General features: G+C 41.2%; 2 protein-coding genes across 4 annotated transcripts in view; one reads left to right on the forward strand and one right to left on the reverse strand.

Moving 5' to 3' along the window:
* The first annotated feature begins 48 nt into the window (after positions 1–48).
* On the forward strand, positions 49–4,057 carry shisa3 (shisa family member 3). Its single transcript, XM_050042788.1, has 2 exons — positions 49–670; positions 2,803–4,057. The coding sequence occupies exons 1-2, from the start codon at positions 400–402 to the stop codon at positions 3,384–3,386; spliced, it is 855 nt and encodes a 284-aa protein (XP_049898745.1). The 5' UTR covers positions 49–399; the 3' UTR covers positions 3,387–4,057.
* A 2,331-nt stretch (positions 4,058–6,388) lies between these two features.
* Positions 6,389–26,033, reverse strand: part of atp8a1 (ATPase phospholipid transporting 8A1) — a 146,096-nt gene continuing 126,451 nt past the window's right edge. For all 3 annotated transcript variants that reach the window (XM_050041623.1, XM_050041624.1, XM_050041625.1), the window contains 4 exons: positions 17,089–17,177; positions 16,616–16,708; positions 13,800–13,891; positions 6,389–9,011 (listed from right to left, as the gene is read on the reverse strand). In XM_050041623.1, the coding sequence (XP_049897580.1) occupies positions 8,914–9,011; positions 13,800–13,891; positions 16,616–16,708; positions 17,089–17,177 (372 nt within the window). In that variant the 3' untranslated portion in view covers positions 6,389–8,913. The remainder of the gene's footprint in view (positions 9,012–13,799; positions 13,892–16,615; positions 16,709–17,088; positions 17,178–26,033) is intronic.

Raw genomic sequence — 26,033 nt, forward strand, 5'->3', positions numbered from 1 at the left:
GCGTGCACAGAGTCACAAAATCAGCAAGTCTCCAGTGAGGTGGGCGCACAACTTCTGCACCGACATCAACAAACGAGCAGAGGAGCGGATAGAGAGAGACCCGGAGCAGACTGTCTGACATGTTTGGATGAGAGGAAAGTTCAGAGAAGATGTTTTAACACGTGACTTAAAAAAGAGAAGATTCAATTAAGGATTTTCTCACATTTCAATTTGGGAACTTTTGGCTGAAAGCGGTGGATGTTGGGAAGATGACGGTGACATAACTTTACATCTCCGGATCGCTGCGTTTCTCTTCAAGTAAATCAATCTCAATGAAGAGTCTCTAACCGGGGACCGACACTCCGGGAGCTGAAGCCCACCGGACGCGGGGAACCGTGACCCCCCCAGCGGCTTGCCGGGATGGTGCGCCTGCTGAGCTGCCTGCTGCTGGGATATCTGACCTGGAATCTGCGGATATCGGACGCGCAGGGGGAGTACTGCCACGGCTGGCTGGACGCTAATGGGAATTATCATGATGGCTTCCAGTGTCCGGAGGACTTTGACACCATGGACGCCACCGTGTGCTGCGGTTCCTGTGCGCTGCGCTACTGCTGCGCGGCCGTGGACGCACGGCTGGACCAAGGCAGCTGCACCAACGACAGGGAGGTGGACAACACTGAGTATGCAGCGCGTAAGTTCAGCAGGTTTTAAAGTACTTACCAACTTAAAAATACATTTCTCAGCTCTAAAATAAAAGGGAAATTTACCTAAGTTAAATTCGGTTGGGGAAAACACCACATATACAGAATTTATTCTTATATTAATTGTATTTAGCCTGCATTTAATTATGAATAATGTACACAGGTGCACACATGTTTAGGAAAGTTGGTTTCTAATGGGAGGTCAGAGGTCAGCTGAACATCAGTAAAGACAGAATAAAGCAGGTTTCTGTGTCTTGCTCAGGGACACTTAAGTTTCTAACCTCCAGACCAGATCATCCTGCTGTTTTATGAAATTATAATAAATAAAACTAAAGATTTTCTGCATCTTTTCAAACCAGAAACTAAGTATTTTAATTTTGTTGTTGGTCACTGGTGCTTTTTATAAATATTTATATATAAAGAGGTATTTTTTTCCATATACCTGAATACATAATAATAATAATTTATTTGTCCAGCTTTGTTGTCCTTTGTCCTTCTGGGTATGTCTATTTCTGAGTACACTGAGAGCAAAAAACAGGTGTTAAATACCTTGTTTGTGCACAAATACTTGGCCAATAAAATTCTGATTCAAATTTCTATTTTGTGGGGCAACAAAGGCTAAACACATGTTTAGGACAAAATATTAATGTGTGTTAAATTGATTTAAACAAAAAAAAAAAGTGAAGTAAAAGTAAAGTTTTCATGTATTTCCAGCATTAATCAGTCAAAGTGTCCACTTTCCAGCAGCTCTATCTCAGCGCCTGTGTCTTCATCTGACCTGAGCTCCCTGCAGATTGCTATCAGTGTAAAAAGGAAAACTGCTTTTTGCTGACGCAGCCTGTCAGTCACTCAACAAATGCCCTTAATTCTTCACTAATCTTTAAGCAGAAATTAGCACAAAACTTAACAGACATAAGTCGGACCACAATGCAGGAATGCGTTCAAAACTTTCTCACACAATCCGGCTTATAGAGCTGCAAAATACTAAACACACTCAGCTCACTCATTTGCCACCCAAAGTAATCATAATGAGAAAGTGACCCCCTTTTCTTTGGCCTCTTTAAACATTTGACAGACTCAGAGTGTGACATTAACTCACTGTGAGCTGGGAAACCTTTAATAATCGGTCACTTCAACCCCGAAAGTTTTCTTTAAGTTTAACAAACAGATAAGCTGTGGGGCTTTAACTGAACAGACTGTGCTCACAATTTCCTATTTTTTCATATCAAAATAAATAAACATACACTCATTTCCTCCCAAAGAGTAAATGGGCTTCAGAGAGTGTAACTTGAGCTGTTTGTGTTTTCCAGCAGGAATGTGTCTGTTAATAATACGATGATGGATTTGAAAGAAATGATCTTATTAATTAATGTTTAGATTCACAATGTTAACCACCATAAACAGCAGGCTGTAGTTTTAGTGACCAGCAAGGTAAAAGTGATTTATAATAACAACTTAAACATTAAATGTTTTACAGAGCAGTATAATGTCAGTGTAAGCAGATGTTTTTAATGTATTCGTCAACAACTACGACTTAAAATGAATGAGAATATAGCAAAACATAGTTGTAATAGTATAAAACACTTATAATGTCCTTACATCTGCTTATGACTACATTATAGAGTGTGAAGATGTTTATATTGTGCCTGTAAATGTAAAATAGGGGAGTTGAAGTGTTAGAAATAATGTAATTTCTATATTTTTGTGCAGTTTCTCTGAACAGTTTTCAGCCGTTAAATTAATTATTTTTGTGTTTCCCCAGAAAGTCAAAGCACATAAGTATGTTGGGTGTTTTTTAACATGTAGAAACATTTTCAAGGGCGTAGGTTTTTATTCAACATTAAGGGTTTGAGAGTCCTCTAGAAAATTTTGAGCATCAAAGATTTAATTTCCTGCATTCTAATAAAATTTTATGCACTGGTTTTGTATTTTTTCAGCATCAATTTATTGTTCAAGTGTATTTAATTCATGTTTTTCTTTGATGGGACCAATGAAAATGTTCTATATCTTGAGGGGTATGTGTCCCCTGCACCACCCGAAATCTACACCTGTGCACATTTTAATAACCTGCAGCCTCTGTTCCATTAAGGTCTTAACCTGCCTGTGTTTCCTCCACCCTCAGAACCTGTCTATGTGCCCTTCCTAATGGTAGGAAGCATCTTCGTCGCCTTTGTCGTGGTTGGCTCTCTGGTGGCCGTCTACTGCTGCACCTGCCTGCGACCCAAGCAGCCGACCCAGCAGCCCATTCGCTTCTCCCTGCGCAGCTGCCAGGGCGAAACCATCCCCATGATCCTCACCTCCGCTCCCCCAAGTCTCCGCGCCCCGTCACGACAGTCCAGCACGGCCACCACCAGCTCTAGCTCGGCTGGAGGCGGCAGCTCCATGCGGAGGTTTTCTCTCGGAGGTCAGGGGCAGCAGCAGCAGCAGCACGGCTGCCTGGTGTCTGCCACTGTCTCCTCATCAGCCTCCACCCCCACCCAGACCCCTCAGACTCTGCCTCCACCTCCCCCTCCCCCTTACACATCCCCACCCATGTCAGGAGGCATGCAGCACCCACTGCCCTCCACCCACACCCAGCTACAGCTCCACCAGCCCTCTCACCCCTCTCAGACCACCGGGTTCCTCCTGCCACAGCAGTACTTCTTCCCCCTGCAGCCCGATGCCTTCTCAGCAGCCAAGAGCTTCGCTGACTTCGGACAGAGCTGACAGGGCTCGCAGCAGGGGAAATAGAGGGATTACATGATTTCTAGATGGTTGAATGTGAGTTGGCGAGGACGAACACACACTGCAACACAGCTGGTGGTGTTTGGGTGGAAGGCCCAGGGCCGGCTGAGCGGACACAGAGAGCGCGACAGGAGGACGAGGGATAAAGTGTGACAAAGCTGTGTGGCCTTAGGCACTTCCCCCTTCTGCATCACAGGACACATCAGAGTTCAACAGACCTGTTAGAGGCAGCAACAGTTGTGAAACATGTGCACTTTTATCTAATGTTTTAAACAGACCTCACTGGACTTACATTTGGTTTTTCATACAGGCTGTTTGTCAAGATGGCAGCTCACGAAACAGACTAAAATCTTGAACAGTTTATCACAAATTTTCCTCAGAAAACTGAAACACTGCACAGGCAGACGGCACCAGCACTGTCACTCTGACACTCATTGTTACATTGTTAGAAATAGATGTTGGAAACCAGGGAGATATTGTGTTTTTTGACAATCGCAAGGACCTCTGACGGAGGGGAGGACCTGATACACAAAGGACATTTCATTTTGGAGGAAATGTGGACTTTTATAAAATGTTGTACAGACGTTGTACCCAGAGCAGGGTTGTCATATTGATTCCCTAATTTACAGCAAATAAAATGTTGTCTCTCAGAACGATCTGTGCACTGATAAATGTGAAGTCTGTTAAATGATATATTTGTGCTCTGAAAGACGCCTCATCATCACTCAGACAAAATGGAAACCGGAGCGGCCGGGTCTGCACAGCAGCTCGCTACCTGTCGCTCATTCTTGCGCCAGACTTCACAGCAGGAATGCAGCGCTGAGATCAGTCATTGTCAGTGTTCAATGAGCATGGCATGGTCACAGTGTTAAAAACAACTCGCCCCAGAAATAGAGGTTTAGGTTGCACCAACAGGTATGGTAAAATCTCCACAAAGGCTGCTCTGTTCTCCAGTTATCTGACTGTGAAATAGACTTGGCAATCAGTGTCTCCTGAAATCTGCAAACTACTTAGTGTGAGGATGTTTGCCACTGCTGGGTTCCTTAAAGTCTGTGACTGTTTCAACACAAAATACAACTTACTTGACAGATTCCAGTGTGAACGTCTTCAAGTCTCGTCCGTGCTCACAGCTGTTGGGTCGGGCTTCAGCTCTCACATTCCACACTCTGCTTTTAAAAGGAAAATACAAGTTGTGAACAGGTTTTCGTGACATTTCCTAAATCTTTTTGGATGGGAATATTCTTTCATGTCTTTGCCAAGCCCTGAAAAACTTTCCAGTTTCTTTTCCAAGTTAGAGTCCTGATTATTACTCACATTGAAGGGTTTTACTTTATTCAGTTGTAAGAGTTTCATCAAAATTCAATTTTCTCTCCCCTGTTTTTTGTGGGTCCTAAACCTGAAACCTGAAAAGATTCTTCTCAAAACAAAATCTGACATATATTGAATTCACTGTGGTCATGGGATCAAGCACACATTAAAGGCGTGAGCTTTAACATTTATATAAAATCAAACCATAGTTTTGATACCCTTTATGTTTGGCATTTTTTCCAAAAGTAGCCAGTTGATATGTTCATGTTCCCTAATTAGCCCTCGATATGGTGGTTTTTGGTTTTAGTGGCAAGGTCCGCCATTCCTGTGATGGATTCAAACTGTCAGCCTGAGCGCACAGGATTTACAGGAAATGCATGTATGTAATCCAGCCTTAAGGGTAGAGTCAGCAATTCTGGAGAATGACTATTTGTACTCCCGAACACTCAAAAAAATGCGACCCTCCCGCCTTTGCTCCTTGAGATGCTCTGTTGTAACGTCCCTTTTGCTCCCGCTGCCTTTTCTCTTTACACGTTCCATGGCTTTTTCTTCTGTCCTGTGCATAAATGCAGCACAATATTGGTCCAAGACACTTTATTTCCCATTTAGAGCCAGAGCTGTGTATGAACATCAGATTTTTCTTTCAGCCTGCACACAGAACATACAGCTAGTGAAACATGGGGAGATATTCACTGAATTTGACAAATAATGTACTGAATTAGAGTCATGGACTCCGCCTTTAAGATACGTTTTTGTTCAACAACACCGCCCGCACTTTTTCCCCAAAAAGGACGTGATGTCGTTGCTCTGATGTGGGTTAAAAATAGATATTTGTCAGCAACCAACCTACAGCAACCTACTCTTACTTTGTTTTTAATTAAAATGATGCCAGTTTGTTTGGCTGCACTGTATCACCAATGAAACACCAGTTTCTCCATGACTGTATTTCAGACAAAGCAGCTGCTCAACACATTTTTTTTTTGGTAGTAGGGCAGAATTAACGATTACTTCAATTACTTATTTATCTGATGAATGTTTTCTTCATTCATTACTGGTTTATGAAATGTTAGAAAATTGTGATATAGTCAATCACAGTGTCGTAAAGCTTGGGGTGTCATCTTAAAATATCTTGTTTTGTCTGACCAACAGTCCAAAAAGCAGAGGTATTTAATTTATATTCTACAGAGGAAAGCAGAAAACTCTCACATTTTAGAAGCTGGGACCACTGAAGTTTTGTATCTTTGCCTGATAATGACTTATAGATCATTAAAATAGTTACCAACAGATGTTTGAGCGAATGTTTGATCCCAAATGCTACAGAAGAATAAAATCCTCCTCCCGGACTTGTTTCGTAAACGTAATCTTATAAACATGAAATTAAAGTCTGCTTGAGTAACTTTTATTTAATCTGGATGCTCATCTTGTACGTGAACAGATTACTGTCTGTTCAGGATTCAGGACAGTAGAAGGGCGACTGAACATCACCATCATAACAAATAGGTTCTCTGTTGATGTGTTCCTGTGCCCTGCAGGCATACTGATGTTTCTCCCTGCCTTTTCCTGTTTAGGTTCCCACTGTGCTGTTTGTCCTGTTTGTCGCCACACACCGGCACAAGACGACACAGTGATTACAAACCTGCGAATACACAGAAGAATAAGCAATGATGTTCACAATGTTCCTCCATGATTGTAAAGTTTATTTCAGTAGTCCTTCATGGCAGTAAAAGACAACACTTATAAGTTTTGCAGTCCCAACATGCAGAACAATCATCGAACAAAATGACGGAAAAAGAAACAAATATCGAAAAGTAAAGTTAAAGGTGCGTTTTTTTCTCTTTTGTAAAGTGATCAACACTCGAGGGAGAATCAAAGTAGTACAGTTAAACATTTCAGAGAACAGTTTGTGTTATCCATTCATGCAGCCCACGACTTTCACAGACAGCAACGTGTGTTTTATGTTTTCTGGAAAAAGAAAGCAACAGTCCAAGCCTTCCACAACGACGACATCCACATTCAGCGGTTTTGGAAACTTTTTGACAAGATGACGACCAATCAAGTTTTAACAACAAAGACCAGCGGAGAAAAAAATAGTCATTAACCCTCACTAAAGAGCTTTCCTGTAAAGCAGAGGTACACTGCATGAAGAAAACAAGTTACAAACATGTACACTCAAGAGAAATCATATACTGAAACCAGATAATACCAGATATCCACTACTGGAAAGGTACATCGAGTGCATTGTGCAACATCTCCTGTCGAAGCGAGCTGAGCATCAGAAACTCCCACAGTCGAGGTCGAGAGTTTGACCACACACACAGTCATACCGCACACTAACACTCACACGTTCCCCATACGGGCCATGCATCAGCACACAGTAGTACACCATAGCTATACCTGGAGTCGTGCAGACGGACAACTGGAGCAAGCCGCACACACACAGTCGTACTCACACGATAAAAGAAACACACCAGGAGACGCCAGAAACTCCCGGTCTCACATAGAGGACACAGACATGCAATGCATACATAGAAGTTATCCACAGTAGAGGTGACACACACACATACATACATACATACATACATACACACACACACTCACACACGTACAGCACATGCACATGCAGGCCATAAACTGACACACACACTCACACAGTCAGAGATCTGATCTCCCATAGGGAGAAGAAAGCAATCACACAGACATTAAGTAGTCAATTATAAATAAATCAAGCTGTAACAATATTAATATTAATAATAATAATAACAAGACATTTAAGAAAGCTCAGTTTCCTCATTCGATCTATTCTATCCTGCCAGTTTATCAGAGGAAGAAAAAGAAAACTAAAAGTTACAGACAGTTCATTACAAAGCCAGTCAATGCAAAATTCATACATCTCCAATATAAAAATACAAATCCACAAAATAACTATAGAGACAAAGTAGTTTTGATATTGTTGTGAAGATTTCCTGGCTAATATTTCTCTCTCCCTTAAGCTAATGGCACTTATGTTAGAAGGATAAAATCTCCATTTTAAGGGAAACACTGTCGCCACCGTACGCTCCAACAAGACCAACACAGAGCCTCCTGTTCACCTCTGCAGGAACAAATCGTCGTTTATTCATGTGCCACAAGGCACTCTGTAGTTTTCACATTGTACGAGTGCAATACTGTGGTGGGGAGACAGTGATTTTGTCTTCAGTAGGTGTGTGTGTGTGTATATGTGTGTGTGTGTGTGTGTGTGTGTGTGTGTGTGTGTGTGTGTGTGTGTGTGGAGCACTGGTCTAAGCTAGCTGGCTAAACTATTCTTGGCTATCTGTTTCTTCTATGAGGGAAAAGGTCTACGTAGGCACCGTTGTGATTGTTGAGACAGGAGTGATGTGTGGAATGCAATTACTAGTCGAGAGCAATGCGTCTGCTGTAAAAACGGTGGAAACTGGACTACAGTGAGTTGCAGGACGCAACTTCTTAAAAAGAAACAAGAAGGAACAAAATTAATAAAATCAGGCACGATATCTACATACTTTTAGAAATGAAACTAAAGAGAAACGAATGTGTTTTAGAAGAAACAAGGATGAAGGCATGAGCAAATGTAAGGCTTTACACAATAGATGCTTCCTTAAGTGCAAAACGAAAATTTAAATATTACAATGTCTGCTCTGAAGTGGTCCGTTTAGTGCTGGAATACACTCAGGAGTGTGGTTACATTTGGTTTAAACATTTCCGAATTCACTAGTACTTGGAAGATTGTATATACGACTGCTCTTTGGCAATCTTTCACAAGTTCACATACTCTAAAACTAATCATCGTCCAGTGTTTTAACTTCTATAATAACAGTGTTTAGGAGTTTTGACTTTAATTTAATGAGCTGTCAATAAAGAGGAGACGTTCACTCCGACAAACTGAGCGAGAACAGTGAAGAACTTCAGACCACAGACTGCTAAGAAAGCACAGTGCTCATCATGTCTGCTGGACACACAACTACAGCTGATAGTGAACACAACTTATTTTGTTCCTTGTTTTTTTTTTTTTCCTTTTCCCTTTTTCAAAAGACACTCTCCTCTGTCCGTTTCATATTCATGTCCAAAAAATCCCCTCAGTGCTGGAGGCACACGCTCGCGCCTCGTCTTCACCCGCTAAGCTTCAAATATCGCCATTAGAAACGGCTGCTGTGGCTCCGGATTGGCCGACCAGAGGGCCGGCAGCTCACCACTCGTTGGTCCTCTGTTTGGTGGTGTCGTACGCTCTGATGACCTCAGACTGAGACACCACTCCGTTCTCGTCTTGAGAGAAGGCGTAGCCATCTGAAAAAGGATTGAATGAGTTAATGCTACGTACATCAGTGATCAATGTAAAAAAAAGTACTTCAAATGTATAAAAAACACATTTAACAACTGAATTAACAGAATAAACAATTAAAAGTACAAACCTTAAAGCACCAGTTCAACATTTTGGTAAATCTGTTTATTTGCTTTCTTGCCTAGAAGAGCAACACCACTATACGCTAGACATACAGCAACAGCTAGCAGCTGGTTAGCTTAGCTTAGCATAAAGACTGGCAACAGAAGGAAACAGCTAGCCTAACAAAATCTGCCCACCAGCATGTCTAAAGCTCTATGATTAATGCATCATTAACAGTTACACATTATTAAAACCAAAGTGTAAAAGCAACAGTTTTGGTTTTCCAGGGGTTTATGTGTGGGACTTTTTCTTGGCTCGCAGCAGCAAGAGTCAAGCCAATGTATTAGTGTTACATTTGAGACACAGAGCTCAGCCTTCATTTCTCTGAAAGAGCGTCATCTGGTGATGTTTCAAAAATACAGAAGATCATTTAACACAATGGATACTTCCATGATCCTTAAATACTCTTTTAACCATCAGGGTGAAAAAAGAATTCAGTCCACTGCATGATAAAAAAGATTTTTAACCCATTTTCCAAACTGCAACAGTGTCCTCTCTGAGTCTGAGGTCACATCCATAGTAATATGTTTTCATTTTAATATGTTTTCACGTGACATCAGCTAAATGATCTGTTCAAATTTGGTTACGTGAGGAGAAGCAATTGATCTCAAACCTGGTTGTCTGAATAACAAGAAAACAGTAGCTTAAGTGACGGGAAACGCCTTTTAATGTGTATTGGAAAGCTGTAGGTGTGTCAACTGATACTGCTTATTTGTCAGACACTATAAATTGTCATGATATACTAATTCTTTGGCTTTCTCATGAGTAAACCCTCAAGTGCCCAATCCTGTGTTTTGAGTCTCTTTATTCTACAACGATTTCTTTGCTTGGGCCAACGACTAGGTGGAACTGTTACTGAGAGGATCACATGAGTATAAGGCGGTCAGACATTATAGCTCGGTACGTACACATAGCTGTAATATTTTGACTTGACAAGCTGTGACTGATAAGACCCTTTCAGGAAGCAAAGATGTGTCTCCAGGGCTGAAAAAGGAAGCCAACACAGAAGTGCCAAAAACCGCAGTTCATGGAGTGGCCACATGAGGCTGGCTCCACAACAGAGTCAATCCCCATAGACCCCCATGTTAAAATGCCCCACTGTATAGCAGAAATTAACATGTTTACAAAAAATGGTTTTGACTCTGTAGCTAATTTCCCCCTTTGTAACAACTGTACAAGGGGTGACTTTTTATATAACTCACTAGTTTATATTTTATTAAGGCTTAAATTTACACCCTTAAGGGCGGGTTGCTTTGAGTGACAAATATGGTCACCTCTGGCTCCAAAAAACCAAGATGGCAACAGCCAAAGTGCTGAGCTCAAGGCTTCAAACAGGAGTCCATAAACCATAAGGTAGCTACTTCAATTATTGTTTACAGTCTATGGTATACGTAACAGCAGTTATACTTTTAAAAACTACAATGTATTAGTGTGGATGTAGTCTGAGCTGCAGTGAGAGAAAAATAGTTAAAAAAATGTTTTATCACACAGTATACTGAGAGAGAAATGGACATTCATGTAATGCAAATACAAGAGTGGCACAAACTGGGGCTTGGCTGTTTTATATTTAATCCACACACGAGTATTGATCTTCTTACTCTCTGCAAGAAATCCAATAAACATATTTCCCAAAATGTCACACTATTCATTTAAAATAAATCATGTGATCTATAAAGTAATGACAGCTCCCCTAAAACTTTTTATCTGTATTATCTACCACCTAAACTTTCCTACAGGGTTCCTTTCTGACCTTTGACCCCTGACTCACCTTAAAGTGTCAAATGACTTGGTCACTACCTGGAGGCCAGCGGGGAAGTTCAAAGGACCCCGCTGAGACGAGTGCATTGTGGGGGAATAACAGCGCAACATTTCATCATTTCATCGTTATCTTGCTCTACTGAGCTCAACTCAGGACACACGAAGCACACGAGGGGAAGGACAGGAAGTCAACGACCAGAGAGAGAGAGGCGTCTATCAGGGAGCTAGAGAGGGGGCTGGAGTTTTAAATGGGGTGAGGTTTGAATAATGAAATTAAAAAATGGTATCACACAACAATGGTCTCATCCCCACCTATGAGACAAACAAAAAACAAACTGATCAGACAAAGGACAGAACAGAAAAGAGAAATAAACAGAAAACCAAACCCATGCTTTGAGTATCTGTGGAAAGCTTCCAATGTGACACCTGAGTTCTGCTGCTGATACGAAAGCTATATGATGCCTCACTATACACTTAGTAGTAGAGGGCAAGTCTTTTACTGATGTAATCAATGTTTAGAAAGAGACATTTAAAGGAATACTCGCCCCCAAAGATGATCTGTATATCAATTACTCACCCCATCTTACAATGGATTCGTGAAGAAATTAGTGAATTCCAACTAACCCTTTTAAATACCAAAGTCACACAAAAACATAAACTAACTATTCAAGGCAGCAGCATGCCAGCAGCTTCTGTGTTCGGCGAGGTAAAATTATTTTTTGGCAATGGATTCTGACTGTAGAGAGCACTATAGATCACTTTCAGTTTAGTTCCCTGTTAGAAGGGTCCATCTGTTTGAGAAGTACTGAGCATACAACTGGATTAATGAGACTTGATTGTGATGTGTCTAGGGCTGCCCCCCATTAAGAGTTTTCCTAGTCGACCAATAATCAACATTTAGGGCCATTAGTCGATTAGTCGCCCACATGTTTACGACATGAATGTAATTATTAAATGATATATTTTGGGCGGGGCAACACAATGGTTTGAGTTGAAGGTGTGAGAAAGAATAGTATCAGTAACATTGTTAACACTGTGCTACATTACAGAGAAATACAAAACCGTACTAATGGACCTTCATTAATATAGGCCTATATTTTATCTATAAGTGCACGTCACACACTGAGCGAGCCGCCTGTTAATGACGCTGTGGGCAAAGCAGTAATGATTGTGCTAAGTGGCTAATGGGCATGTAGCTACTTCCATGTTTCAGATGATACGTCATGTTTGTAGTCGACCAATGAAGATGAGTTTACATATCACCTTGGGTTCGTCCTTCACCTTCTCAACTTGATCCCACACTTTGGATTTCCTGCCCGACATGTTATTAACTAGCCTGTGGAATAACCGCAGGTACCAGCCCTGGAAATTAGGAACCGTACGCATGCTGCTTCTATAACCATCTGGAAAACACAAAGTCGGGTGCTGTGAGCTACTCTTGTGCCTTTTCTGTGCCAGCTTTCAAGGGCGGTGGCAGGTTGGCATCTTCTTCCAGGAGCTGTTTGTAAGAGTGTAGGCCTATCGTCTGTGGGACAGATGTAAAGCTCTGGGTAGCCCTGCACTAACATGATCAACTTTTCTGTATTCATCAGACTGAATATTTACAGAAGAAGGGAAAAATATCTGTCGGCTCTGATTGGTTTGTAACGTGACTCCTGTCTGACTCCTGTGTCTGTCCTTTCAAATTAAATTCCACCATGGTCCAGTCATATAGGTTTGATTTATTCTGACAAGCCGCTGCTCTTTATAGAGCTTCATATTTGTTTTTTGTTTTTTATTTTTCTGCGACTAGGCGACCAAAGACATCTTGTCAACTAATGACCTTTGTGGTCGACTAACATTTGGTCGACTATTGGGGGGCAGACATAGTTGTGTGACGGTTTTTTTAAACAGATGTTTTGGTATAGTTTTGTTGTTGTTAAACATGGTCCCCTATGACTTCAATTCATCAAGAATTTTTCCTGTAGTGTGATTTTTTTGTGCACTGGAGGCATGTGAGAAAAACAAAAACTTTGCTTCAAGAATTCTACATAACAGGGTGATTTGGGGGGATGAAGTATTCCTTTAAGTAGTTTGCAGCTGTCTGTGTTAATAATTGAATCGCAGCTGAATAATTAAAGGTAAATAATGCTAACATTTAAAATAACACTAAGCCTGTCCGTGAACCAGCTGCTGTAATTTGCCAGTGGCTAAAATGACTTTTATTATGAAGGAGGAGGGAAAATATCTCATTACCAACCTCCTACTGTAACATTAATCCTGCCTGAATGGGGCCTCAGATACATTGGTGTCAAATAGACAGATGTAAAGAATAAAATGGAAAATGAACAAAACTGTGATTAAAATCAAGGAAAATGTAATGAAAGAATAAGAAAACAAGATTCTTCAGTTTTTTTAGTGAGATTCAAAAACCGGCGCTTTCCAAACTGTATGTATTTATGTCTCCAACTCGCCATGAAAATAACTCATCTAACAGTTTATATAAGCAGTTTGCGAAGGTGAAGACACAGGGAACTGTCAGGGAACTGTGGGGCTGCTCGCAGACACAGTTACTGACATGTGTTTCCTGCATCTGGTTAACGCAGAGTATTTATGAAGAGACGTGGGATGAGTAGAGCGTCTCTGCCTCCCCAGGACGAAGGGTGAAACGAAGGTTTTAGAGATACGGTGCGTGTCAAAGGAAGAGTAATGACGCTCGATACGTTCCCCTGACGAGGGAAGAGATTTGGAAGCAGATAAATCTAACATGGATAAACGAACTTTTTTTCTCTTCAGGGTAAAAGTTAACGGACTTCTCCATCTTTAGTCATGTTCAGTAAGAAAGGAAGTACGAGAGGAAGAGAGATAAAAGAGAAATGTTTTGTGTAACTTACGGAGCAGGTTCTGCTGCATGGAGTCGGACCGGTACAAACTGACTGTGCTCTTCTTGAAGACGTTCTTCAGGAGCTGGGCCCTCTCCGTCAAACTGCACACACACGCACACACACACACAGAGAAAGAGGCGGGGTGTTACAGCATGCTGAGCACCACAGGCAGATTTAATGAGCCATACATCAAACCTGTGTCCAAGCACCTCCAGAGTGGATGGACCTGCCAACTGCTCTACCTGCTGGTTCAAACACCATGTAGGGAGACAGAACTCTGCACACGCAGGAGGAAGAACAACATGTGTGTGTGTGTGTGTGTGTGTGTGTGTGTGTCAATGTGTGGGTGAAATATTTGAAACAGCATGTTGGCCAGAAGGTATTCATGTAAGCCCTCTATGCATACATACATCTGTGTGCATATATGCAAAGTCACCCATGGATCTGCGTGTTTGCATCTCTACATTCACTACATGTTTGTTTCTATAAGGGTGTGTGCGTGTGTGTGTGTGTAAGTGTGAGTGTGCCTGCAGCCCGCTGGGTCTGGGACAGTGGCCAGGCTCGGGGATCACTTTCAGCCAGCAGGAGATCTCACACTGATCTGCTCCATGTTGGTTCCTGCTGCAGGCCTCAGGCCCCAGAGAGCAGAGCAGACCCGGTCCAGCTAATACGTTTTTATAATATATGGCTTTAATATAGGAGCTCTAAAATGAGACATTCACTATCTGGGAGGGGAAGAAAAATGGACATCTACTCTTATGACATGATTACTGACATTACAGTCAAACTCCTGCAATTTAGCGACAATTTTGAGATTTCTCTCTTCCACATAGGAATACTGTTGGCAGTGGAGCCGTGGGTATTTGTGAAATTTTAAGGGATTTGGGAGGTTACAGATGATTTTTCGTCCCAGTTGAGGTGGAGAATATAAATAAAAAATGCTTTACATTTTGTGTCCTGAAAGAATAATGGCTCTGCAGCCCTGATAGCGTTGGAACAAATGATGATATATACAGTGAGACAGTATAAATTTGCCATTTAATTATGCCATACATTACTCTGTAGCTCTCCCTTTGCATATCTCTGGTATCAGGCTGCTGCGGGCGACGCTCCAGATCGATCACAGGGCCTGTTTATGGCGATATTTTATCTTTATAGAATAATTTTTGCAGCAATTTAATCAAGTATGTTGATTTGTTACTTAATACATTTGCTGCAACAGTTTCACCTTACACTTAATCACAGTATTCATCAATATAAAATTACATAGTCTGTGACAGAAGATTTTAATCCACACTAGTACACATAATGTGGAAGACACACTAAAATTGGTGCAATGCAAAGCTCACCCCATTGAGCAATTTGCATCAGCAGGTATTGTGTAAAAAGAGGTGATGCAGGACTAACCACTGATGCAAATAAAGCAAGTGATCAAGTTTTAACTTCATGCAAATTAGGAAGAAATTTACCTAAAAGCTCTGCAGTAATTTGCCGAATAACTAACAAAAGAAACAGTTTAGTGGTAGAGATAGGAAAGATTTCCATATTAACGACCTGAGTGTTTACATCAGTGGAAAGCTCAATACAGCTGTGTGATTACAGAGTACTGTGCATTAAAAATATCTAACACTTTATCCATTAAATGTGGGTTTAATTACTGTCAACAACACTCTGGCTGACGTGAGGCATCCATCAAGATTACAGGAACAAACAAAAATAAACTGCTGGTTGTGAAAAAAGTCATGAGATTGTTAGAGAAAGGTTAGGTTACCTATTTACACACTGTTTGCTATTGAGGAAGCTAGTTGCTAGCTTGCAAGCGTAGACATGTCCGCAGTGACAAGTGAGACATGGATGAAGTGACGTTGTGCAGTTTCCTTGCTTTAAGTGGGTCCTTAAGTAAGCCTTGATCAACACTGCACTTTGAATGTGTTCATCACTATATCAAAACATTATAGCAAACAGGAAACACAAAAAACACACACTGGTAATTCATAGAAAATTATCATTTGAATTCTGTTTGTACAATTATCACACTGGTCTCTGTAGCCGTGTCTCAGTTTAGGGGCTGCAGCCTTCGAAGGCTGCATTTGAAGATTGACTGCGTCACATCAGCGCAACCAAGGCTGTCCCATTTCAAACGCTCCTTCAAATGCAGCCAAGAAATGCGGCCTTCTTTCCCAGAATTTCGAGGATGCGACGGTTGAATCCTTCATGGCCCAGCCTATCCCAAGATGCATTGCGCGCCGGTGACGATTATATATTAAGTGAAGTTAACTAACTAGCTAATGCTTAACTGTTGGCTAAAAGCACACAGCTTAAACAATCTTAATCTAATGAATTAACTAACAGTCCTCCATCAGCCTGAAATATATCAAACAGCGGTGAATCATCTCCTCAAGTTAATTCATATATATATATATATATAACAATCTTTGGGTCCATGATTTAGGGCTAACTAACTTAACTAACTAAGCACAGCTGTTTGCTAGTTAACAGCAGTGCCAACAGGTCGGGGCGAGAACAACTGGTGATGCAACCAGGAAACCCTCTGCACACCAGACCGTCCCATTTCGGAGACCATTTGGTTTGGCTGATGCGGTCTTCAAAGTATGTGGCCAAAGTCGACCGTGAAGGCTGCAATCTTCAAAGGCTGCAGCCCCTGAATTGAGGCACAGCTACAATTTTGTATAAGTTCATTTTCACAAGGTTTCGTGAGTTTGTTTTTGGTCCTCTTAGAGATGAAACCTTGGGTAAATAAATGTAAATCTAAACTCTTAAAACAAAGACACGAGAGGTGAAGTAATGTGCAACTTAAACTGTACCTCTTTCCATGCACCACTGCTCCAGGGTCTTTGGATAAAGCCTCAAGCTCCTGCACCTCATCCACTAGGGTCTTGAAAAACACCCTCTTCACCCTGTAAATACAACAACGTTTAAAACAAAATCTTAATCATTTGACACACAGCAAATGACAGATGCTTTACAGTGATGGAATCTTCGTGGACTGACATTAAAAATCCCCCATCGACCAATTCAATCTGCTTCGAGCACATCAGGGAATAAAACTTCTATCTTTGCAAATTTGCTTTTGGCACGTTTAATCTTCTGTCTCTGATGTCATCCAGACACAAACATTTCCCACGGAGTATTCACAGCATAGAAAAGCTGGACTTCCTCGAAAGTCTGTTACAAAATTTCGGGGCAGGAATTTCTGCAGGAGATAGGAGAGATCCAGGAGGAATTTCCTGTATCGGATGTGTGTTGGAGTGATGATGAGCGAGGAGAGAAGACTCACACTTTGTAGGCCACGTCAAAGACCAGCGAGGTGACTGGGATGAAGAACAGGCCCATCCAGAAGACGCCCGAACAGAACATCATCTCAGCCTGTCACACACATAAGCACACTTAATCTCGGGTCACTGTGGACAATGCAGAGTTCAACACCTGATCAGATGAAAAGAGGAGCTCTTTAAAAGAAGAAACACCAGATAAGGAGGAACCATTATCATCCTCTGCAGTGCCACCTAACAGCAAACATACATGACAAAGGCCACTGAAAACAAACAGTGTTATTGTGGAAATAAAGAAGAGATGGCTCCAAATGACTCGCTCAAAGTGGGTTAATCCTGCGTGACTAAATGATACCATGTTTTTGTATGGATCTCCCTTCAGGGCGGAGGAAGTACCTGTGAAGTATTTAGACAGTGGTATCTCTTTCACAGGAAGCTCAGCCATTTGCAGTGTTGAGAGCTGCTGTCGATACATCACAGGAGACACAGAGCCGTAATCTGAGGTGCTTTGAATGATACATTCAGTACAACAGACACTCAGTGTGAGAGGGTGACGATGAAGAGCTGCAATGATTAGTCTAAGTTTAATATTCAGAAGTTCCACTTTTAACGATAATTGTTTGTAGAGAATATCCACACAGGAAACCATGAGCCAGTGGGGAAATTCAAGGCTTTGTGTGATTTCACTTTTGAAATTTTATCTTATTCTGCAACTGAAATTCAATTTTTGTTTGTGATTACAATGAAAAACAATTTAAAATACTGTAGCTTTTCCAAAAATAAATACCAAATGCCATAAAACGATCCTTTAAACAAGGGTTGTTAAATTATCCACAATTACTGTGGTGCTTTGTTGACAGAAAAAATAATCTGCAGCTATTTGATACACATTTTAATGCAAAAAAGTCAAAGACTCTCAGGTTTCAGTGAGGGATTTGCTGCTATTCTCTGTCAAATGTGATTTAAACTGAATACCGTCATGTTTTTAAGTAAATATAACAAACAATCCGATGAAATCATTTTGGGCTTAACGAAATTATGATCATTTTTAGCCGTGCTAGTATGAATCCAGAGATGGTAATGTGGTCTGTTAGACCACTTTGGTTGAGACTGAAATATCTCAGCACTATTAGATGGATTCAAATTAAATTCTGGAGGGACACTGATGTCATTGTCACTGTGGGGACGGTTGCATTTACATTACATTTGGCTCAAAGCACTGCTGTGCCTAAATACAGCCTCACAGAGCTGTTAGTATGGCTGCAGAGTTCTTAGTCTTGGTCACTATTTTCTGACATGTTGTCCACCGAACTACAAATAAAGAGAATAACACACAAATAAATCAGTACTGAAATGGAATTAGTTGCAGCCATTATTGTTAAAATTAAATATTCAAATGCAGATTAATAGAAGAAAAACGTGGAACCAGAAACTGCTTCACTTCACTACTCTGTAGTCATTATTTTAGTTAAGAGTTTGACTGTCAAAGGGCACTTAAAAAACATTTTCCTGGTAAACGGGTTCATAAAATCATTTTATTTCTACTATTTTTGTCAGTAACAAAGACAAAAAAAAACCAAAGGACTACTTTGCACATGTATTTCCAAACAGGTGCGTAGGAGAGGGATGAGCAGGTTTGCCTGATGAAGGTCGAGTCCCTGAAACGTCTGCAAGTTAGACCTCGTGCAGTAGTCTTTCTACAGGTAACCACGACTCAAAATGAGCACACGGTACTTGCCAAATGCAAGTAATATGTTACATTAGTGAATAAAATAAATGAGTCAGTCACCACTGGCTGGTTGCTGAAATAGGCCACACGATTGGCCAAATTTGTTTTGCACACTGCACATTTGTGGTGGCGTGCAATGTATGACTGTCAACAAATGTGATGTCTCGTCTATGACTGACCCTCGCTGTCCACTGTTGCTACGGTTCGTACCACAGAGGAGAATTTCGTTCTAACCACAAAGAGAGCCTGCGAGTATGTGATGGCACATTGCCAAGTAGATCAACTTAAATGGACAAATGAAGAGCAAAGTGTTAATACAGTTAAGATAAAATGTACTGAGAAATGGCGCTTCACTGATAAGTAGGCGAAGACAGATCAGCTTTTTCATGATGCAACTGCAACACAATGAGCTGCAGGGTTTGCAGCAGGCACTCGACAAACAGGACCTGCTTATTTGTTTGTGCTCTTTTTCATCTAATGCAGTTTTATTAAAATTATTTTGGCTGTTACATTTTTCAGTTTACCAGCTATTTGCATTTACCAAAAATGTAATTTTCGACTCTGCCTGCAACACATCACTATTGTCAGCCAAGTTGACTAAAAGTTCACAGACAGAGATGATTTTCTTTGCTGTCACGTAACTCCTCTGAATTATAAACAATGAGCTGATGTTATATTTTTAACCCGGTGTGGAACAAATGTTCTCATTGAGCTCATGAGCAAAATAAATCTACAAATGAGACAGCTGTGATCCTCACCGAGACTCATTTATCTTGCTGGAAGAAAAACACATTTGGATGTGATCTACAACAAGTCAAGCATTTTAAGAAACAGCTTCTCCTCCGTGCTCCGTCATTTGTTGGAAAAATATGCTTCATTAGTAGCAGACAGTCGCTTGTGATGATTTAAATTAAAAATCACAAAGCAGTGGCCGTGTCAGGGGGTTGTTTTGGGTCCAGAGCAGAGGGGAGACAGTGGGCCGTCTTGTGGGGGTGAAAAGATGTTTGCTTTGGCCCGCTGCACCGAAACTATCTGTCATTACACGTCAAAGTGCAAAACTCGCAAACTCTCGCTCCTTGCATTGTAATGTGCCACTTGTTTAAACTGCTGGGGCCCCTCGGCAGTGCTCTTCCTGTAATGTGACACAGGCAGGGCCCGCAGGATGCACACACACACGCACACACACACACACACACACGGATCAGTGTCAAAACTATCAAAGCGCTCAGGTTTGCTCAAATTAGCTAATCTGTTCACTATTACCTGCAAATTGACTTTGATGTCTGACTAAACACTGGGGGGGAAGAGGAAACCCCAAATGACAGGAAATCAAAAATGTCTTTTTCCTACAGTTTGAGATGGGACTCGGATGAATAGAGCTTTTCTGTGTCGCCCTGGAGGCTGAAAACGTATGAGATGAGGGAAAATTGCATCGAAGCACGGGATATTTTCATGTCAATTTTTGAAATTACGCAGCCCCGGTGGAAACATTTACTGTTTTTTTGTCGTAAGTCAGTTTAATTATTTTCGTTTTCATCCAGTGTATCATGCATTTTAATGGGAGCGTTTAAGCTGTCTAGAGAGTCTTTTGAAAATAAACCAGGGATGTATACTCAGCATATTAAATCAAAGTCAAAGGAGCTCGAAAAATAAACCATCTTTCACGTGTTCAATCTATAAACCATATTTATATGTGCGTACATACCTCAGAGCCGCAAATGATGTATGTAGAGGAAAGATACTTTAAATCTCAAGTTTATCATAAAATTCAAAAATCCTGGTAATAAAATTTGGTACAATAACTCACACAACATTAAGTGCAACTGTGAAACCAACAGAAACCGTAAGACAGTAATAAAACTAGACCTACATAAAGTTTATTAATTTACTGTCACTTCTTCAATTTGACGTCAAAGTTTCAAAATCCAAACAACTCTGGCCAATTACAATCAACAAATGTTTGTCTTCACGCATCTGGACAGGCTCTGCGACTACGAGTGCGGCCAACAGTGATGCTAGCGATGCCTCATTCCAGGGGGCCCCTGGGAGCTCGACGGGGTGAGAGAGGTCCAGGGAGTGGGAGCTGTATTTTTAGGGACAAACTAATAAACTTGTCTGGCTGGACAGACAGTAGTGTCCGCTGACATGGAGGGGTGTGTTTTCACAGGCCACTGACCCCCTCATGGCCACACAAACACACACACACACACACACACACACACACACACACAGACAGACAGACAGATGGATTAGTCAAAAGATGAGACAGAATCATACATGCACATGTGCACACGCAAAATGTCAACTACCCTAAATACTGCTGGAAGATGTGTTTAAGTATTTCTGCTCCTTTCCAAATGGTGGACAGTTATTTGGGAGCTGATGAGTTGGTTAAGAGGGTAGAGAGATGGGTTTCATGTGACCTGATGTAGGTTTCTGTATGATGAAACTGCTACATATGAAACCCCTAGAACGCCTAATGTGCCTCTTGATGACAGAGCCGAGCCTTCTTTGAGAATTGTGTGTTATCAGTCTACAAAATGTGTTATAATACTCCAAGGAGGACTTTCTTTATGCTATATCCATTCACAATTCTCTCTCTATCCCACTTTCACTGACTATGGGTGTTCCCTCTCCTGGTTAAGCAAACTTTGCCACAATCTCATATTGCTGCTGCCAAACTTTAAATCTGTTCTCCTCTCTGCTCCTGTCAGCTGTCAATTAAGGCCCAGGACGAGCTCATCAAAAGCCCAGTCCTCTTTACATCCAGATCCTCAGCTCCCTCTTCATCTCATCTCATCATCACCACTACCACCACCACCAGCGTCTAGGCTCCATCGGGGGGACCCTACTACATTTTTATCACCTTTCCAGAAGAGATGACACCATGATGGGATCTAATCACCAAAGACTTCACATTTCTCATACTTATTTGCACATGCAAATAAATATTCTTTTCTCCAGAAAAAGTCTCTATTGATTGAACTAACTGATAGAGGCAGCGGTACTCCGGCAACTGCCAGTGTTTCGTTTTTTCCCGAAGGAGTCTGGTGGTATTGAGGAGAACGATGTAAGGGCTTCATTTCAGTACCTCATACAACCCCACTTAGAAAAAATCGGACATAACCATTTCAGTTATTAAAATTAATATCAGCGATCGCTGCTCTCACCTACATCACTGCTTTTTGCTAAGGACTGTGTTAATGGTGTTTCCATTTAAAAAAATGGCAAAGAACGCAGACAGACCTGCCCTTCAAGCAGGGTGATGTTCAGGTCCAGCAGCTCTCAGTTCAATTCTAGCTGCAGACCTTTGTTGCATCTCTCTCTACCCACCTTTTCTGCCAATTTCTACACTGACAAACGCAAATTAACATCTAAAAAAAAATCAGTGAGGTAGATTTTTTACTAGAGGGTTCAGTTCCTCAGTAAATATAGTTTGAGAAATGTCATTGACCAAACTATCTGACCCCCAACTGCTCCGGTGAAGCTGCACAGTGCCCAACACACCAGACTATAGCCCCTTTTGTTGAACAGACCTCCCAAAGTTGAACAGTTATCTGGCCTTTAAGCCAGCAGACGAAAATGTCTGCAAATTGGGAAAACAATGGGATCTGGGAGCTTCTTACCCTCGGAGCTGAGGACCAGTGCTGCTGACGCATATGTTATAAGTCACACTAGAGGCTGGTGCTGTTATGTTACATGTCACTCCTGTCATGCCTCTTTTGTTTCCGGAATGTTGTCATACTATCTAAAAATTACACACTCAGGCGGCATGATGTTGCTGTTGTTTGACTCTTTATAAAGAAGCAAAACTGGCGTAATGAAAGGACTTTGTAGCTTCCCTATTGTGCGATCTCTGTGTACCAATGGCTTATGGTTGTACGTTGCAGCTTCAAGGTATAGCATCTATGTGAGTTTGGGCTCGGGCTTTCTTGGTGTGAAAATCATTTATGTTTAGCAAACTTGCTCTGTTTGAAATGCATGTTCAAAACTACAGAACATCGAAGACGCAACTTTATTGCTAGATCCTAAAACTTATGATATAAAGACAACCAGACCAAGAGTTTTCTGAATCCTTTCCAAGAAGACTTGATTAGGGACGTTTGACACCTGGATGATCATGTTTAAGAAAACCCACAGACTCAGCAGTTGGCATAATGTTAATACCCTCCATTGTAATGGTAAATGTAAATTGAGGTAATCCACTACCTCACGACATAACCCAAAGGTCTACAGTCTGTTCTGGATTCAGCTCACAAGACGAAGAAAAAGCAACTCCACAACACTGTAGCAGCTGTACGACATCCCAGATCTGCTAATATTCAAACACTAGCTTCCTGAATGCACAGAGCTTCTTTGTACAACATTTTTCAGTAAGTAGACTGAGAGGAGAAGGGTTAGACTAAGTTGAGTCCTGTCTGCATCTATCCACGTTGATTCTCCAATTGGCTGATTCAGCTGGCTTAACCAGACAACACTGCACATGCTGGCTTCAAGGAGAGGAGGGAAATTGAAGATGAAACTAAACATTTGGCCAAATGCGGCTCCAATCCTCAACAGGCGTTCTTATGAATACTAAGCTTCTCATGGATAAGTAGGCAGCAAACACAGCACTGTATAGAAGAACCAGATGACTGAGGATGACTGAAAGAAGCATGTTCAGTCAAAGAACGAGAATGAGAAGTGAAAAAATGACTAAGACAGCAACTAAAAGGAGCAAAAAGGCAACTTTGCTTGCACAAGGCGAATCCACAGATTCCCAAAATGCCATCAGCTGAAACAAATCAGCCAATAACCACCCTAAGAGAGGTCAATGTGTAAAGCAAACAATGACTTTCTCAGCTGGGTCTTTCATCCACTCCATGCTCTCTGTGTGTCGCCCAACAAAGACAGCAAGACGTCGACTAGGAAAACAGAGAGAAAAAACTCTTTACACAAACACTTGTAGCTCAGCAGTCTCACAGCCACATCTACACATTTACAATGTGTGTACAGCAGATTAAAACTGTGCTCCTCACTGATACTGTACCTCACGGTCAGTTATTATTGCACTAAGCATGTGTTGTGTTGTTTATCAATCATTAGCCAAGGGTGGACTGACAGATCTGGGGACAAGAGTTTAACAAAACCTCCCACACGACACGCTCATGAGTTTTAAAGAAGGAGCACAAGGATTCCACAAGTACCACAGAGGGACTAAGTCAACAGCAGTGACGAACAAGGGTCAGTAATTCCATCACTGGGTTTCTCAAAAGTTTAAAGAACAGAAGAATTAAAGCTCTCTAAGAAAGACAGATTACTCACAGATTACGGGCGCTCAAATACAAAACAAACACAAATGTGAGTGTTTTGGTCAACAGCCCAGAGTTCACAGTCAGACCTAATAACCCATCAAATTTTTTTGTTTCTTTGTCTGCCTGCTGATGTGAATTTGTTTTACAAGCAATGCTTCTGCCTCCAAAATGTCACAATTCATTATCCGATATTTTAGTCTTTCTATGTGAAAGGACATAAATTCAACAACTTTCGTCAACATTTCGAATCCACCTGCCCTTTCAGGTACGCTGCAAACAACACCAATCAGCCTTGACTGAAAGCTAAACATGTCTTACTGTTAACTTTGATGGATTACTTGTCTTAAGCATGTCTCAAGTTTCTCTTTAAGATGGTTTCCAAACCAGTAACTGCCTGAAGAGTAATAAAAACACACAGAAACAATGGACTAAAATGCGCCAAACACTGCTGTGATCCGTCATGAAGTCCAAAACCACAGCAGTAAAAGGATACGCAACATTGGCTTTTTAAATTTGTGTCTTCATGACAAGAATTACAGAACATGAGGATCTTAGAATTTTGCAATTCAGACGAATAGAGATGAGAATTAATATGATTTTTTTGATGCCAGTGGCACTATCGCTTCTGCTTATTGGTCCAATTCTTTATCAGTTCCCATACTGTGTCCTGGGGAAAAAAAGTAGGCCTACACAGGTATTGAGAATTATTATGTTTTAGGATATTTACCTTTGGTAACGGAAGTGTTGCTCAGTTGGAAGGCAGCGGCACAGGGCATTCCCTGAATTTAAGTCCATGTTGCCTGAGCCTGATCTCATTTCAAAGTGGTCGAAATTCAGCGCTTGGGCAGTGACTTGCTGCGTCAGAAACCAACAAAAAAGGTGTCCTTTAACGTCAGCATGATGCACAGCCGGTTGCTGTTATATAGTGCCCAGTGGCGTCAGGGGGAAATGCAGCGGGACAAGAACAAACATTAAGGCAGCGAAAGTCCGACTGGGGCAGGTGGGAGGGTTGGTGGATGGGTCCATTAAAGACCGACTTTCACCCGAGAGAGCAGTTTTTTCTAGAACTAACCACGTGCATTGGTTGTTGAAGGAAATAAAATGTCAATTCGTGGTGCTGTACATATGTAGTGTGTTTAATTTGAAAGAGAGTGTATGTAAACGTTAATTTCCTGTGAAAATGGAAGTGTATCTTGAAAGAAGACAATGCATGTAACAGGCAGAACTTGACAAAGGGTTCCAGAACGTCAACAACCAACGCAACCAATGTACCTTGCACGTTGTATATGGACGTGGAAAGTCCATGACCAAAACACTGATATGTTATGAGGTCGGAGTGAGACTGTGTTAGTTGCCTAGAAAGATGTTTCAGCATATCTTTAGTGTTTTCAACTGTACTTGAAATGATAATTTTTCTGACATGACAGCATGCCATCACTGTGTTTTAATGTGCAACCACCATAGAAGCACACCAGCATCAATATGAGAAATCAATTTGGTACCAGTTCTCAACTGGAACCATATCTTGATTCCCATCCCTACAGATAAAGCTCTATCAGTTCTATCATTCCTGACGATGAAAAAAATATTCAAACGCACATTCAGCCAAGACTAATAACATCGAATAATCTCTGTGTGTAGGGTCAGAATTATGGTTATTAATTATTTTATATCCAACTTTGTTTTACTTTTAGTACAGACATGGGACACTACTTGTGCCATTGTTACAACAACAGGAGGTCCCTATGTCACACAAGTCACATGTGAGTAAGGAAACAGATGCAAATAAAGTCTCTTCCACTGAGCACATTCAGTCAGAAAAGAGAACATCAGTGGCTGATGGATGAGTGAAGATGTTATTCTTGTTTTTGCTGTGATAAACTGTTCTATAACTCATATACAACTAAACGAAATAAATCTGCCCTGA

This window comes from Epinephelus moara, chromosome 4 (genome assembly GCF_006386435.1).
Source record: "Epinephelus moara isolate mb chromosome 4, YSFRI_EMoa_1.0, whole genome shotgun sequence".
In the NCBI taxonomy this organism is placed as follows: Eukaryota; Metazoa; Chordata; class Actinopteri; order Perciformes; family Serranidae; genus Epinephelus; species Epinephelus moara.